General features: G+C 37.6%; 1 protein-coding gene across 6 annotated transcripts in view; it reads right to left on the bottom strand.

Moving 5' to 3' along the window:
• Positions 1-7769: 7769 nt before the first annotated feature.
• The window catches only part of cd99 (CD99 molecule), a 55649-nt gene continuing 44619 nt past the window's right edge, over positions 7770-18799 (bottom strand). For 4 of the 6 annotated variants that reach the window (XM_061978207.2, XM_061978226.2, XM_061978197.2 and 1 more), the window contains 3 exons: positions 14923-15039; positions 14797-14850; positions 7770-8177 (listed from right to left, as the gene is read on the bottom strand). In XM_061978207.2, the coding sequence (XP_061834191.1) occupies positions 8149-8177; positions 14797-14850; positions 14923-15039 (200 nt within the window). In that variant the 3' untranslated portion in view covers positions 7770-8148. Of the gene's footprint in view, positions 8178-14796; positions 14851-14922; positions 15040-16729; positions 17704-18799 lie in introns of those variants that run through there. The other 2 variants (XM_061978245.2, XM_061978234.2) reach the window with 2 other exon arrangements.

Here is an 18799-nt window from a genome sequence, read left to right as displayed (position 1 = left end):
CGTTTATAAATACACATTAGTAGGCTAAATTAACCTCTCCAACATACAACATTTTAGTTAAATGTAAGTTGTGTCTTGGATCAAAGATCCCGTCTACTGCCCAAAACAGCAATTCAAATCTGCTGAAACAGCTACAAAAGCAACATGCTTTGATGAAGCTAGTAAAGCGAGACAAAGACTCCAATGCCACTTCACCACCACCTCCAACAGCGGCTGGATTTTAACGAGGCATTGCTAGCCAGGACAACATTGATAGAGCCATTGCAGCGTACGTGCTAGAAGACATGCAGGCTATTTTCTACAGTGGAGTCACCCGCTTTCAGGCAGCTAATTAGCATGATAGCGGGTGTCAAATGGCACCTGGACAGTGAGGACATAAACATGGAAAGCGAGCTAAAGAAGACACTCCAAACTCTGCCTCTGCTCATCATTCAGCACTGAAGGTTCACACAGTCTTGTTAATTCTCTTATATACTCTTTCATTGTAGACTTCTAGAGTATTTGATTATCACATCACTCTAAATGTATAGACTATAAAGTTCACAACCATAAAGCGGGATCCTAGTGGGCCAGGCCAACCTTTCCTTTTCTCTAAACTAAAACTGGGGAAATGCGTAGAGTGTTCTAGGCTTCAGTACAGTGTTGATCTCATGAAGACATGATTTTATTTCACAATTCCTTGAGAGAAAAAAATGCCTGGTTAGGCTTTGTGTATGTCATGTGTTATTTCCTTGGGTGAAGCCAGGTTTACAGCTATGTTGTTATTATGCTGTTTGTTACTTATGTATGTTATGTTGCAGCTATTTAAAATAGTTTCGTCAAATTGTTCTGGCCTGAAATAAATTGGCCCTTTGAAACATATCTTTGTGTGTTGTATGCAGACCACATTGCTTAGCAGAGTTCAGTAATGCAAATGCATGTCAAGTTGATCAACACGTTGTATTATTCTCCAGTGCAATAACAGTACTGAAATGAAGGCTAAAAGGGCATTAATGGGAGCTTTAAAAAAAAAAGAGAAAAAAAATAACTAAATAGTTACTTTTCACAGTAACGCATTACTTTTTGGTGTAAGTAACTGTGTTAGTAACTGAGTTACTTTTGAAATGAAGTAACTAGTAACTGTAACTAGTTACTGGTTTTCAGTAACTAACCCAACACTGTTGATAGGTAATAAAAATGTTGTCTTATATTGTTACGTTCCAAGCAGTGGTGGTTTGTTTGTGTTTCTTCCCCTGTTGTATCTACAGGTCACACTCCTTCACTGCCTCTGCTGCCAATCAACCGGTTCCTGTTCCCAGCTGCTCATCATTTCACCTGTTAATCCGCCAGCCAATCCCGGTCCACCATTCATCCTCCCATCCTGCTTACCACCTGATCAATGCTTTATTAATGTTTAACATTACATTGTTATTGAAATAAAAATCATTTAAAAAAAACATGGTAAAAGTGACATTGTGCACAAATGTAACTGTCGAGAAATAAGTCAATAGGAAGTGATGTCGTTTTTGCCCATGCGGGGACCAATGGTAACTAACACAATTACAACAAACTCATGTTAAATGTTTCTAATGTCACGGCGGGGGTTGACTCCGGACGAAGGCGTGAAGGTAGGATTAGATTTATTAAACATAAATCACCCAACTACCAAAATACAGGCAAATAACAAAAAAAAAAGGCAAGCGTGCCTAAAACACATGAAGCTAGGACTTAGCATAGGCTATGGCATGAAACGAACACTTGGCATAAACTTTGAATCAGACATGAACCGAACAAAACTTACTACCAACCGGGCGGTAGAGCTCGGTTGGTAGAGTGGCCGTGCCAGCAACTTGAGGGTTGCAGGTTCAATCCCCGCTTCCGCCATCCTAGTCACTGCCGTTGTGTCCTTGGGCAAGACACTTTACCCACCTGCTCCCAGTGCCACCCACACTGGTTTAAATGTAACTTAGATATTGGGTTTCACTTTGTAAAGCGCTTTGAGTCACTAGAGAAAAGCGCTATATAAATATAATTCACTTCACTTCACTACTTGGCATAAACGGTGTGACGCAAACAATGAACCCAGGCCGACTGACTGACTGACTGGCAAAGACAAGCTTAAATAATGCCTCTGATTAGTGCTCGGGAAGCAGGTGAGCTGGCGAGCACTAATCAGAGACAGGTGAACACAATGAGTAACCATGGTGACAAAACAAACAAGTAAGTGCAACCAGGAACTATGGAGTCTTTAACATAAAACATGATCCAAACCACAGATCATGACATCTAAAGAGCAAACGCTGCAGGAAGTGTTCAACTACCATCCTTCATTAGCGCTCACCTGCTGGTGTGCTTCAGACACATTTCATTACAAGTATGGAGAAAGTAACATACACTTCTCTCCTAAAGAAAGCAAAACAAAACAGGGCTGCTAAATTGGGACCCGAAGCAGAATTTTATTTGACATAAATATGAGATCCATCGAATATCGTCTGTGCTTTTAACTAATCACTATAAATCTAACAGTATTGCTTTATTGCACTTCATCTGCACCTCCATGAATCTAGAGTGAATATATGGATCATCAAAACATCCATGCATCTATTTTCTACCGCTGCGGGGGTCGCGGAGGTGCTGGAGCCGAGCCCAGCTAAAATTGGGCGGAAGGCGGGGTACACCCTGGACAAGTCGCCACCTCTTCACAAATAGACAGCAAGCAAAACTAGTTTGTCTTCTACAGTCATTTGACTCATTTACATGCAGGGGACCTGGAGTATGGAGGGCCAAATGTTAAAGTTCAGTCACACTTTTCTAGCAGATATATTTCTCACATTTAGCTCATTTTCATCACATTTAAGTTTTAATGTTGACTCTAAATTGTATATCTAAATCGAAATGTTAAATCTAATTCTAAATCTTAAATGTTAAATTGAAACCTAAATTTGAAATCTAAATGTTAAATCGAAACATTATATCTAAAACTATATGTTACGTCTAAATCTGTATTCTTAATCTAAATCTGAGTGCTAAATGTTACATGTAAATCTTAAATCTAAACCTAAATGCTAAATCTAAATCAAATGTTTAAATTTAAATGTGAACGCCATTGGCGTTGCTAGGCCTATTTTAGGGGGGCTCAAGCCCCCCTAAAATATTCTGAAGCCCCCCTAAATAATTTGGTGTTAAAAAAAAAAACAATATTTTTTTTTTTTTTTTTTTACAAATACATGCCGACATATTCATTATAAAGTGGCCCGAATATGAGTTTAAATAAATAATCATATAACCTGTCATTATTCAATCAGTTTCCCCTCACTTCATAGCGTAAGGTAGAGAGCCCCTTTAGTGCGTCAGTATCCAATCCATTCCACTTGTTCATATAGAAAATGCCGACATCACTCAAAATCCAGTCCGCATTTTCTCTGCGACCTTGCTTGCGGTCCTGCAAGTGTACGAAGCACATTAGCACACAGCACTGCAGAACAAGAACGTGAACGAATGCAAAATGGACATAAGAAACTTTTTCAAGAAAGTAAGTATTCATCACTGCTTCTATTAAAATGTATTAGCTCCACTTTACACCAGGTCTGTGTTTGACAAAAAGTTACATTCCCACTCTAAAGCAATGCTGCTACTTAGTTAGCTAGTTAGCCTGAAATGCATCTTGAAGGTCCTGGTTATTTATAAAGTTAAATGTGCACTCTTTTTTTTATCATTTGCTATCTTTGGGGTTACTTCCTTCTGGAGCATCAGCTGTGTTTCTCACTTTACACATGGAGGAGAACAGGAGCTGAGCTCATTCACGTATGACTATCATCAGTAGATAATAATAATAATCACTCCACAACCCCTATTGACCTGTAAGAGTCAGGGCAGAGGAGCACATAAAGTGAGAGGGGAGAGGCCTCTACTGGAAAGGTGAGCAGGACAATAATGATACATATAAATAAATATTAAAACATTTTTTTTTTAAATGGCTTATCTATAAGCCATTTGTTTTATTTATTTCTGGGTGGACTATTGGTCCTCCTAATTGTCAATCATTCTGGTGATGACACATACGGACATATATATATATACAGTATATATATATATATACATATATATATACATATATATATATATATATATATATATATATATATATATATATACAGTATATATATATATATACATATATATATACATATGTATATATATATATATATATATATATATATATATATATATATATATATATATATACATATATATATATATATATATATATATATATATATATATATATATATATATATATATATATATATATATAGTATATATATATAATTTATTTATGTAATATATTGTATTTGTAATCTACTTTACATTTGATTCCAAATCTCAAAGTGCTACAGAATTACAACCATTGACGTTGTTAGGCCTATTTTGGCATTGTAATAAATAAATAAAATAAAAATGGCTTATCGATAATCCATTTGTTTTATTTGATATATATATATATATATATATATATATATATATATATATATATATATATATATATATATATATATATATATATATATATATATATATATAAACCCAGACACCATCATTGTAGTCATTTTTCTCCTGTGTGGACTTCCGTCTTCCTTTACAATGAGTGAAGCTGCACGAAACCTTGTGTCTGCAATTGTAAATAATGTAGTTTTTAAGTTTTGTGTTTCTTGTAGAATCTATATAAAGTAATATACATTAGCCTATTGTTCAAATAATGAAAAAAACATAATTAAATATATTTTTTTTATTGTATTGTTACATTAATAGCTGTTGTATTATTATAGGATGGCTTGTTAAACATTTCATAAGATTTTCAGAGGGAGGAAAAACCAAGACATTTAATATAAAATGTAAAATGAATAAATACATAAAAAGAAAAAGAAAAAAATGGTTAAAAGCCATCGCCCTGGGGAGCATTTATTTTCGTCCCGTGCATTTTTTTTACCGTCCCCGGGACGACGGGACTACGTTAATCTCAGGCCCTGGAAGTTACATTTAATTGTTTGCATTATTTGTTTCAGCATTGCACTTTGAAGATGGTCCCTCAGCTCTGTGACAGTTTTGGCTCTTTTTCAGATCAGCAGACGGACTCTAAGTCTTTCTTATTTACAGTATATATAAACGTTTCTCATCTCTATTCAAACTTCCATATATATTTAATTTCCTTAATATATATATATATATATATATATATATATATATATATATATATATATATATATATATATATATATATATATATATATACATATATATATAAGACAAATTATCCCGATCCAGATATTACTATAATTCAAGTAATTAAGTAATATTTCCAGGGCTTGAATTTACAACCATTTTAGTCACATATGTGCCCAAAATGTAATCTGTGCAACTTCAAAATATTTGGGAACAAACAATTATTGTATTGTGAGCGAAAGTGGTGGCATTAGCCTCTATGTTGTGAATGAATAACATAGAGGCTAATGCCGTGACTTTCATTGTGTTTCAATGTATCTTGAAGAATCATGCAAGTCATTGTTTCTTGTTGATGCTGTAAACAAAATGTCACTGTGCAAACCCATGTTTGTTGTTGTACTGAACACAGATTGAAAATAAACCGACTGAAATAATAATAATAACAATGAATAATTTCTAAGTCTTTGTTAGCCGTTTGTGAGGTTTTGTGCTCGTGCGCTACGTTCGCTCACATCCTGTGCATCTCCTGGGGGCTAAGCCCCCCTTGTCCTTAAAAGCTAGTGACGCCCCTGGTGAGCGCTAAATGTTCAATCTAAACCTAAATGATAAATCTCAAATCTAAATATAAATGTTGAATCTCAACCTAAATGTTAAATCTGAATCTTTCGTTTGAATCTTAAACGTTAAATCTAAAGGTAAATGTTGAATGTTAAATGTAAACCAAAAAGTTACATTTGAATCTTTCATTTAAATCTTATCTAAATGTGAGCGCTAAATGTTACATCTAAACCTAATTGTTAAATCTAAATCTTAAATTAAAATCTTTTAACCCCCTCCAAACAAGTCTGACACCCCTGATCTAAAAAATTAAAATGTTTGTACATCAATCCATCCATTTTCTACCGCTTGTCCCTTTTTTTTGGGGTGAGGTGGCGACTTGTCCAGGGTGCGCCCCGCCTACCGCCCGAATGCAGCTGAGATAGGCTCCAGCGACCCTGAATGTTTGTACAATCACAGGAAAATTCAATGTTATTGCAAAAAATAGATATATAAATCAAAACATTGCAACATTTGCTGCAACTGTGTGAAGAAAAAAAAAACTGCTGTGAAATCAAGCATCAATCACAAAAAAAGTCTGCGAAATCCTGGAGAAACGTAATTCCATTCTTTGTAAGGTGGGTTTATTTACTGTCTCACACTCGGGAATAGGTTGAGAAGTTTGTTATCTGCTAGGAGCTCAGAGTAGGAGAGGGCTCCTGGACGCCTCCTCTGTGAAATATTTCAGACGTGCCAACCAGGAGGAGGCATTGTAGTACACCTGTGTAGTACATATAGTACATACACTATATTGCCAAAAGTATTTGGCCACCTGCCTTGACTCACATATGAACTTGAAGTGCCATCCCATTCCTAACCCATAGGATTCATTATGATGTCGGTCCACTTTTTGCAGCTATTACAGCTTCAACTCTTCTGGGAAGGCTGTCCACAAGGTTGCAGAGTGTGTTTATAGGAATTTTCGACTATTCTTCCAAAAGCGCATTGGTGAGGTCACACACTGATGTTGGTCGAGAAGGCCTGGCTCTCAGTCTCCGTTCTAATTCATCCCAAAGGTGTTCTATCGGGTTCAGGTCAGGACTCTGTGCAGGCCAGTCAAGTTCATCCACACCGGACTCGGTCATCCATGTCTTTATAGACCTTGCTTTGTGCACTGGTGCACAGTTGTGTTGGAAGAGGAAGGGGCCCGCTCCAAACTGTTCCCACAAGGCTGGGAGCATGGAATTGCCCAAAATGTTTTGGTATCCCGGAGCATTCAAAGTTCCTTTCACTGCTTTACGCCACTGCATCTGACACTTTGCATTGGACTTGGTGATGTATGGCTTAGATGCAGCTGCTCGGCCATGGAAACCCATTCCATGAAGCTCTCTGCGTACTGTACGTGGGCTAATTGGAAGGTCACATGAAGTTTGGAGCTCTGTAGCAACTGACTGGGCAGAAAGTTGGCGACCTCTTTAAACTATGCGCTTCAGCATTCGCTAACCCCTCTCTGTCAGTTTATGTGGCCTACCACTTTGTGGCTGAGTTGCTCTTCCATTTTCTTATCATAAAGCAGACTGTGGAATATTTAGGAGCGAGGAAATTTCACCACTGGATTTGTTGCACAGGTGGCATCCTATGACAGTTCCACGCTGGAAATCACTGAGCTCCTGAGAGCGGCCCATTCTTTCACAAATGTTTGTAGAAACAGTCTCCATGCCTAAGTGCTTGATTGTATACACCTGTGGCCGGGCCAAGTGATTAGGACACCTGATTCTGATCATTTGGATGGGTGGCCAAATACTTTTGGCAATATAGTGTGTATATACATATATATACAGTATAGTACACTTGGGACATGCTGCAGGAATCGTGTCTCCCAGCTGGCCTGCAAACGCTTTGTTGGAACTAAAAGAGGGAAGTCTGCCTGGGCTCCCAGACCCAGATAAAGTGGGAAAAAAAGGATGGAGGGATGTTATTCCAGAAACATTTTCCTTTTTAAAGTAATTGTAACTTCATGACATTAACGAGAATTAAGGTGGGAAAAATACTTTTTATTAGGACATCTTCAAAATCCTCACCAGCAGGTTTGCATTTGTCATAATTGAGAAAAGTTGATAGTTCTACCCGATGTAGCCTGGAAAAAAACCCACCCACATTAAGTCTTAATGTGATGAAAACCAAACATAGCAGACATGAAATATTCCGAACAAAAACAACAAGAGAAATACAACACGATCCTAAAATAACACCAGGATGTGCGAATACACACGTTTAACAGTAGCAAACAACAATAATATACAACAGTTAAGCTGGTCAAATGTATTATGATAAAAAGCAGGCTGCATATGAAGCTGACATGGAAAAGATGGACTGTCGTTCCTTTCAGCGCGGACTCGTGCAGACGCCGCTCTAGGATGTGTTGAGCAAGTTGCTGAAAACTGAAAAAGATAAAAATAAATATGTTGAATTCACAAATATGTTCTTAGGAATATCATCTTATTTGTGCTTGGAAACAAACATCCTCAAAAAATAGTATCTATGTGGAATTTACATAAAGTTATCTTAAAAAAGTGACAAAATGTGATCATTTTTAGTGATAAGTTAAATCTTACAGAGATCATAATTCTTATGGTAGGTTTATTGTAAGAGAGTATAGAATGTAAATAAAAACTGATAATAAAGTGTATACATTAATTAGTATTAGATTAAAGTAAATTTGTATTTGATTCCAATACAAAAGTGATTTAGTACTTGGTATATTTAGTATTATTACCATGTTGGTGTAGAGCAGGCCACACTTTGGACACTTTTATTCCACACAAAAAGTGGAATACAACAGCAAACAGATGTAATGTAACAAGAAAATGTTGCAATATTCACACTAATAACAGTGTGTTTTACTTAAAAAATGTCTTTGCTCAAAAAATAAAAACTTATAATCGACAGATACATGTGAAGTTGATCTAGAGCAGACATGGGCAATTATTTTGACTCAAGGCCCCATTGGTCGGTAAAAACGCGTCTGGGGGCTGGTGTGTTTGTCTATATATATATGTATATGTATATATATATATATATATATATATATATATATATATATATATATATATATATATATATACATATATATTAGAGATGCGCGGATAGGCAATTATTTCATCCGCAACCGCATCAGAAAGTCGTCAACCATCCGCCATCCACCCGATGTAACATTTGATCAGAACCGCACCCGCTCGCACCCGCCCGTTGTTATATATCTAATATAGACGATGCAAGGCATTAGTGAGGTTATAAAGCTTTTGCCTGTTAAAGAAAGGAGACTGATCCAATGCAGCACAGACATTCGCGTGCCACGCTGTCACGACCCAGACGCACACCAGTGCGCAATCATATGGGAGGTGCGCTGAGCGCACCTCCAAGCGCGTCTCGCTGCCGGCGACGGCCGGGTATGGGCCCGACGCTCCAGCGCCATCCATTTTCAGGGCTAGTTGATTCGGCAGGTGGGTCGTTACACACTCCTTAGCGGGTTCCGACTTCCATGGCCACCGTCCTGCTGTCTATATCAACCAGGGTGAGCCCCACCCCTTTCGTGAGCGCACTGCGCGCGGAGTGACCCCTGTTACGCGCCCCCGGCAACAGGGGTGGCGGGCAGGTAAGCTGCGCGGGCGGAGCGCGCGGAGTGACCCCTGTTACGAGCCCCCGGCCACGGGGGTGGCGGGCAGGTAAGCTGCTTACCTGCTGCGCGTGACGCCGGCCGCGGTGAAGGCGAACGAGGCGGGGTGTCGGTGCGGTGGGCGCGGTGGTGACCCTGGACGTGCGTCGGGCCCTTCTCGCGGATCGCCTCAGCTACGGCTCCCGGTGGGGCCCTCTCGGGGGAAGGGGCCTCGGTCCCGGACCCCGGCGAGGCGTCCCTTCTCCGCTCCGTAAAAGTGTCCATCTCTTTTCTTTTTTTTCTTCTGTTGTGGCATATGCAGCAGGTGCCTGCTCGTTTTTCGTATGTGGGTAACAACATTTAACTATGTATATATATTTCCGAATTGATTTAACTGCCACCCGCCTGAATCTATTTAAAATCTAATTTTGTTTTATTTCAACCGCCCGACCCGACCCGACCCGCGGATAAAATCTAATTTTTTTTAATTTCATCCGCCCGATCCGCGGATAATCTGCGGACTCCGCGGTTGTGCCCGCAAACCGCGCATCTCTAATATATATAATATATATATATATATATATATATATATATATATATATATATATAATATATATATATATATATATATATATATATATATATACAGTATTTATACATATACACACACACAGTACAAGCCAAAAGTTTGGACACACCTTCTCATTCAATGTGTTTTCTCTATTTTCATGACTATTTACTAATATCGGCCTGCCGATATTATCGGCCGATAAATATTTTAAAATGTAATATCAAAAATTATTGGTATTGTTTTTTTTATTATCGATATCGTTTTTATTTATTTATTTTATTTTATTAAATCAACATAAAAAACACTTACAATTAGTGCACCAACCCAAAAAACCTCCCTCCCCCATTTACACTCATTCACACAAAAGGGTTGTTTCTTTCTCTTATTAATATTCTGGTTCCTACATTATATATCAATATATATCAATACAGTCTGCAAGGGATACAGTCCGTAAGCACACATGATTGTGCGTGCTGCTGGTCCACTAATAGTACTAACCTTTAACAGTTAATTTTACTCATTTTCATTAATTAATAGTTTCTATGTAACTGTTTTTATATTGTTTTACTTTCTTTTTTATTCAAGAAAATGTTTTTAATTTATTTATCTTATTTTATTTTATTAATAGTTTAAAAAAGGACCTTATCTTCCAAATTAGGCATAATAATGTGTTAATTCCACGACTGTATATATCGGTATCGGTTGATATCGGTATCGGTTGATATCGGTATCGGTTATTAAAGAGTTGGACAATAAGCCATTATCGGACATCCCTACTATTTACATTGTAGATTGTCACTGAAGGCATCAAAACTATGAATGAAAACATGTGGAGTTATGTTCTTAACAAAAAAAGGTGAAATAAATGAAAACATGTTTGTAGTCACCTGGAAGGGTTTTCACTTCACAGGTGTCATAGTTTTGATGCCTTCAGTGACAATCTACAATGTAAATAGTCATGAAAATAAAGAAAACGCATTGAAATGAGAAAGTGTTTCCAAACTTTTGGTCTGTACTATAGTGACTGACTGATGATTGTGTTACACAATTTACTGGTCTTATGTTTTTATTTCTGATTTTTAACATGACACTGTGAGTTTGTCTGCATCTGGTGTTTTTGACACAATATTTTAGTTGTAAAAAGTGTCACGCATTCTGCTGTGTGTGCGCTTGTTTCCCTTTTTTAAGTAACATTTAAACACGTGCATGTTGTTCAGCATCGGTGAAGTAATTGCTAAAATGCTGTAGAAAATGGTAAAAGCTAAACACACAATACAAACTCACAGCGCCTGACAGACCACCTCAAAAACTGAAAGGAATTTTACAGCCTTTTTGCTGAATAAAAGAATGTCATGAAAATATGTAATGTAGGATTTGTAATATTAACTATGATCGATAAAACACTGAATATTAAAAACATATGAACGTCTCTCCTCTTTACTTTCCAGACAACCGTCTCAAGATCAATCTTTTACAATAAAGAAAAATGCAACAAATATGCAACAAACGCGGCGAAACATGAACACAAAGGATAAAAGAACACCCACAGATCCATATAAAAATAATTAACATAATATAATAACTGGGATTTATATAGCGCTTTTCTAAGTACCCAAAGTCGCTTTACATGTAGAACCCATCATTCATTCACACCCGGTGGTGGTAAGCTACTTTCATAGCCACAGCTGCCCTGGGGTAGACTGACGGAAGCGTGGCTGCAATTTGCGCCAACGGCCCCTCCGACCACCACCTATCATTCATCATTCAGTTCACCGGTGTGAGTGGCACCGGGGGCAAAGGGTGAAGTGTCCCGCCCAAGGACACAACGGCAGCGATTTTTGGATGGTAAGAGGCGGGGAGCGAACCTGCAACCCTCAGGTTTCTGGCACAGTTGCTCTACCCACTACGCCATGCCGCCCCAATATCACGTTTCTGCAGAACAGACCTTTGTTGTAGGAATCTGCTCTCGTGTTCCTGACACTCAGATTTTCAGGATGGCGGGTGTAAACAAACCCCGCCAATGTCCTTAATCCTAACCTGACTCTCGCCAGATCCTTGTAGTTCGCTGAGCTCCACACAAGGATCTGGGCTCGAGGGTAATGCAAACTCCTTCAAGATAGCAAAAAATGATGAACCAATCAGGATCGCCGGGCGGGATTTGATAGATGTGACGAAGCGCCGAAGCGACTGTTTGATTCAAACAATAATGGCGGCATGGAGCGAGGAGTCGTGTGCTGACATTGATTCTGCGTATTTTCTTTGCACAAACGACATCGATCGTCTACGGACATTGCTGCGTTGTTTCAGTAAAAGTTCTCTAACTTTTCGCTCTGTCGTTATCCAATATGTCGGCTGTTTTGTTTTGGATTTCTCATCAGCGTCACGAGTTGATTTGGATGTGAGTGGTTGAAGTAGCACGTCATTCAAGATAACGGACAAGTGGTTTATCCAATCACATACAATGATTTTTTTTTACAAGGCCCCGCCTTCTGAAATACATCTCTTATTGAGAAGTCCCAGATCCTTGTGTGGAGCTCAGCGAACTACAAGGATCTGGCGAGAGTCAGGTTACTTTGATCCAGCCACACACAAAGAAGTTGTAGATCTCCATGCTTTTCCAAGTTTCTCTCTGTTTTGTCATGTAAAATGGCATCTGGAGTACAATAGTTCAATACGTCTAGGAAGGCGACCAACGTATAATCCTTGATATCACTCATGTCTTCAACGTGGACTACTTACTGCGTGGATTGTTTTCCCAGAATGCAATCGGACCAGACCAGTCATGGCTTGAAGGTAAATACATAAAAAGGGTACAAACAAAAAGCGCTCACAGCGGAGGCACAAACTTAGCGTGGGAAACAAAAACTAGAACTTAGGCCGACTGTGGACATGAAACAAAAGTCACTAACTGTGGCATTGATAAAGAAAAACTTACTTGGCAGAGCAGGAATCTATGGCATGAAACAAGCAGGAAATGAGCAATGTCGCCAGGCCGACTCCCTGGCAACTACAGGCTTAAATAATAATGTCTTGATTAGTGACAGGTGCGTGAGTCCAAATGAGCCAGGTGCGTGAGTCACATGAGGACAGGTTAACTAATCGGTCGTCATGGTAACAAAACAAACAAGAGTGCACAAACAGGAACTAAAAGAGTCCAAAAACTAACAGAACATAACCAAACAAAACATGACCACAGAACATGACAACTCCACAAATCTTTTTTTGATAAATAATAGGCATCTATTCCATTGCATAGTTAGATTTTTTTTGCCCGTACCTAGTTTTTGCAGAAAGATTTAAGCCTCTTGTACTCGGATAGTTTGCGCGCTCATCTTGGCTTGGTTGACCACCATTGGTTTTCACTTCGGAGGGGGGAAGACATGTATTGGAATACAAACTATTGGCGGTTCCAGTTTCAATAGTAAAGGTTTAAAAAAAAAATGTTGGAGACGTCCAGTGGGCTGGGTTGAAAACCTTAACGACCGCATACAGCCCATGTCTGATGTAGAGATTGAAGAGTTGGAAGTAAAAATATTATATATTGATATACGACTTATTTTTAACACTTTTATGAGTGGAGGCCTTTTGGATCCCAGTCTGATTGTTTTTTTAAACTGTGATTGTTCAAAAAAATAAAATAAAAGAATCAAAAGCAATGTTCTTATGAATGATTGAGTACTTCACATCAAATATTCCATTTAAAAAAATGTTTTGGTGGAAATTTTGCACAGTTTGTGTTTTCATGATTGATAAATAAGTTTTTCTTTGGAAAAAGAAAGCAAAACATAGGAACAAATAATAAAAACTTCATGGCAGCGAGGAGATATATTTAAATGTTGAAAGTAAAAAAATATTAATATCTGACTATGTTTAACACTTAAATGACTGAGAACCTTTTGGGGCCCCGAGACCTTTAATAGTCACCAAATTGAGGGGAGCCCTTCGTGCTACAATATATATTGTATTGGTTTTGAATATGAAAAATATCAAAATGGCCCCCGCATGCTTTCATTTTTCAGAGTTTGGAATTGAAGAGAGTGTTTGTGTGACAGGCTTATTTTATTCACACAATGAGTTGAGATTAGGAGTATTTTATTAAAGGGACAGGACTCATTCATGTGTTTCATAGACACAAGACCACTATGTGGGGTCACAATGATTAATGTGTAGTAAATATTTCCCTTTTTTCCTCTGGGTTTTTGTTAGCATTCTCTCTCTCACTTCCAAAGTCAGTAGGGGATCAAATACTTAGTATTTCTTCCCAGTACAGTACAATGATATACGTATGTCTCCAAGCGTTGTGGACGCCTTGCACACATACTTTGCATACCTTTAGGTTTATTTCTGGTCCTCTCTATGACAACACCGAGGTGCTGCTGCTCGCCACTATTTGTACACTAACTGGTGACCAGTACAGATTGTACTCCACATATTGCCCAAAACAAACTGGGGTAGGCTCCAACTCACCCGCAACCCTTTCTGTATGTGGAGAGCTTACATATAGTTGTTTTTTTTGTAAAATTGCATAAATAATATGTGTGTATAATTTAAGCACTATATAAACAATGTATTGTACAATGAAGGGTTTTAGTCATTGTTACTATACAGAAAGATTGCTTACAGTATTATTCATGTTTCACTATCACCAGGGAATTTACGTTCCAAGTATTTTAACATTTTCTCACAGGATTTGTATCACTTAAATGTTCAACAGCAAATTAAATTAGAAGGTGTATTCCTGCGTTTCTCCTGTGCTAGTTAGTAACTGTCATTAATTTTGCCATATTGGATGTTTTGAAGTTAGCCAATATTAAAATAACTGCTAAAAACTTACCTTGAGGATTCGACTGGGTACCATGATGGCCTTTGCCCCTCTCTGGGTCAGCACCTGCACATAAACCAGTTGTACAACCTCAGCACCAACATAAACTATACTATGTAAGAAAGGGTCCAGAATTACCTCCTTGAATCTTGAAGCACAGTTTTTTCTTCTGGTAAGCAAAGTAACTTGATGCTGCTCCTAGAATAGCCACTCCAATGGCGCTGGCAATTCCTGCAATTGCCCCGGATCCAGCCTCTTCAAAACAAATCAAAATACATCTGTGAATTTTGCTTGATGGACCTTGAAGTGAAGCAGTCTGAATTGTACTTATTGATTTATTCACAGCAGCAGATCGACTGTATATATAGTACAGGTCAAAAGTTTGGACACACCTTCTCCTCATTCAATGCGTTTTCTTTATTTTCATGACTATTTACATTGTAGATTGTCACTGAAGGCATCAAAACTATGAATGAACACATGTGGAGTTATGTACTTAACAAAAAAAGGGGAAATAACTGAAAACATGTTTTATTTTCTAGTTTCTTCAAAATGTCCACCCTTTGCTCTGATTACTGCTTTGCACACTCTTGGCATTCTCTCGATGAGCTTCAAGCACACCTGTGAAGTGAAAACCATTCCAGGTGATACTCATCGACAGAATGCCAAAAGTGTGCAAAAAAGTAATCAGAGCAAAGGGTGGCTATTTTGAAAAGACTAGAATATAAAACAGGATTTCAGTTATTTCACCTTTTTTTGTTAAGTACATAACTCCACATGTGTTCGCTCATAGTTTTGATGCCTTCAGTAACAATCTACAATAGTCATGAACATCAAGAAAACGCATTAATTGAGGTGTGTCCAAACTTTTGGCCTGTACTGTATATCTAGGCATGATTAAAATTAGTCTAAGAAAAATAAAAAATAATGTACATAAATGCAATTTTATTGTCAAAAATGTTATCCGGGAACATTTTTAAACATTGCGCGGTCAAAATAAATTCAATGATTAATCTAAATGTGTTCATGATTAACTTGTTAATTTTTACAGCCCTAAAAAAAAAAATCTGTCAAAATGATTCAAAAGGAGTATGATGTGTGTCAGAAGAGTTCCTTGATGAACCCTTGAGTTTAGCAAAACGTAAACAAAATCACACAGAGTCAGGTCAGGTTGCTCCAGCTCCGTGATGTTCTCTCCACCAGGAACTGTCGAGAGGTCAGATGGTGGCGCTTTGAAAGCAAGTGGCCTCGAAGAGTCTAATTCTGCACGAACTAAGGTATTAGTGGGGTGTACAACATGTATATATGTACTGTGTAGGGATGTCCGAAAATGGCTTTTTTACTGATATCCGATATTGTCCAACTCTTAATTACCGATACCGATATCAACCGATACCGATATATACAGTCGTGGAATTAACTCATTATTATGCCTAATTTGGACAACCAGGTGTGGTGAGATAAGGTCCTTTTTTAAAAAATCAATAAAATAAAATAAGATAAATAAATTAAAAACATTTTCTTGAATAAAAAAGAAAGTAAAACAATATAAAAACAGTTACATAGAAACTAGTAATTAATGAAAATGAGTACAATTAACTGTTAAAGGTTAGTACTATTAGTGGACCAGCAGCACGCACAATCATGTGTGCTTACGGACTGTATCCCTTGCAGACTGTATTGATATATATTGATATATAATGTAAGAACCACAATATTAATAACATAAAGAAACAACCCTTTTGTGTGAATGAGTGTAAATGGAGGAGGGAGGTTTTTTGGGTTGGTGCACTAATTGTAAGTGTATCTTGTGTTTTTTATGTTGATTTAATAAAAAAAAAAAAACGATACGGATAATTTCCGATATTACATGTCCGATATTATCGGACATCTCTAGTACTGTGTGTAGTATATTTTGGAGTATCATTTTAACTGTGTGCACATTAGAAAAAAGTCCAAAGTAAATTCAGACTTCTGCACCAAATGCTTGTTTTATTAATTTGCTTTTTTTTTTTTTTTTTTTTTTACAAATTGTTTCACCCTGGAGAAAAAAAATTATAAATAAAATCAATCAAACAAATATATCCTTAAAAGCCCCAAAGTAATATGACATGGACAGTATACCCGTGATGAGATAATGTAGATGGCATCACCATACAATATTTCATCATGCTGCTAGATGTGTACATCACACTTACATTTCTACTCTAAAACATGTAGCTCTAATGATCTTGAATGAATCAGAATCATGATGAAAAAATGTGCAGCTTCATTAAAACTGACACCTGGCACCATTTTTGGTTGATATTTACATCAAGTACTGCTAATAATACAAAAACAGTGACCTACATTCTGCACACAAAACAAATAGCAACAGACTATGAATATGCAACCCAAACAATGAAAGCCAAAAACATGAAAAGGAGACAGGAGAGAAGAACAAATGTTCCAACGAGAACTGTGACGAGGAAACCCAAGTAGTTTTGGCTGTAATCGTTGGAAATGCTCAAGTTTTTTGTGTGACATTGACAAATGTTGCAGTGATTTGTGGTCCTTTCCTAAGAAGGGACAACTTTGTAACTAATGTGTCTGACATCAACAAGGACCTGGCGAAAGTACATTTCCTGGGCCAAGCCTTCAGTCTGAGTTGAGAAAGCCCCGTAAATAAAACAAGACAAAAAGTCCATTTGAATTGGACTTTCTTTGAATACCCATAATAAAGTCCCTTAGTAAAAGGTACAAAGCTGAGAGTTATCTAAATGTCAATCCTCTTCAAGAATTAGTCCAATCAGACCAAAGTTTGCACCAGTTCCAAGATCCTCTCTAAGATCTGTTTAGTATTGGACAGCCACATAAAGAATTCCTCCGGCATGTTAGAAATTAGCATCTTCAGGATTTGGCGCCACGGAAGATCTGGGTCTGCAACAACACAAAATTGGACCATAGTTTTAGCCACATAGACCGGACCAGACCGACACCACACCAGGGTGAAAAGTCACACTTGAGAGCTAAGTAAAATACAATCAAAGTAAAAACGCTCATGAAATGGAATAATTGGTGGAGCTGCCACAGTTGATACAAAAAGCAAAGTATTGTTTCACTGCACCTCTCCTGGGTCAGAATTAGGAATGGGAACCAAAACCCAATTCCATTTAGGCACCGGTGCCGCCTTAAACCATAATTCCAGTAAGTGGTAAGTAAGTGAATGCAGACCCATGCACCTGAAACAAGTGCTTAATGATGATGTTATACAAGTAACATCTTGTAAGTAATGTAGCGTCCCAACAGAAGTCCAACACTCTGTTTAAACTTTATTGCTGACCTGAACACTTTAACAGCAGCCCTCATAAAAACGTTAGTGCCGCAGCCCTGGGATAGTCAGTAGCCACATCAACAACACATCACTTCCTCATTCTACACCAATGGTGAGTGAGGTAGCATTCAGGAACACCGGGAATTAAGAGCATCAAACATTACATTTCCAGTAAGTCGTTTTTTGCACGTTCTAAATGTTTTGAATTGCTGTAATAGTAATGACAATTTGTTGTAGATTCCATTTATTAGTTTTGAATAAATTACTCATAGGGATGGTTATCGGTCACATTTGAACCAAAACGGCACCACTCTTCCGGTACCTGGTAATCGATACCAGTGCTCAGTGTGTTAATAAATATTAATTGTTTTTGACAATAAAATACACATTTTTTTTGCAATCTTTACAAATAATCTGATTATGGTCATTTCTGTCCAGTTGTTAAATCTTACTTTAATATAACATGTCTGAGTCCCATTTTTAAGTATGACAATAAATTGCAATTACAGTTGCAAGTCCAAGACATTATATGGCAGTAATGTATAGTTTATGGTGTCTTGGCTAGTCAGTTCAGTCTTTGCTAGGTTAGGGTTAGGGTTATATTTTTTGTTGCGCCTCTAACAGTGTTAATACTGTCAGTATTGTATTTATTCTGCACTAGCGGTTTAATTTTAACATGCATATCAGTCATACTTTTCAATA

The sequence above is a fragment of the Nerophis lumbriciformis genome, linkage group LG01, assembly GCF_033978685.3.
Source record: "Nerophis lumbriciformis linkage group LG01, RoL_Nlum_v2.1, whole genome shotgun sequence".
NCBI classification, from domain to species: Eukaryota; Metazoa; Chordata; class Actinopteri; order Syngnathiformes; family Syngnathidae; genus Nerophis; species Nerophis lumbriciformis.
Note: the sequence above shows the minus strand (reverse complement) of the source record. Positions and strands in the feature narration are given on the sequence as shown.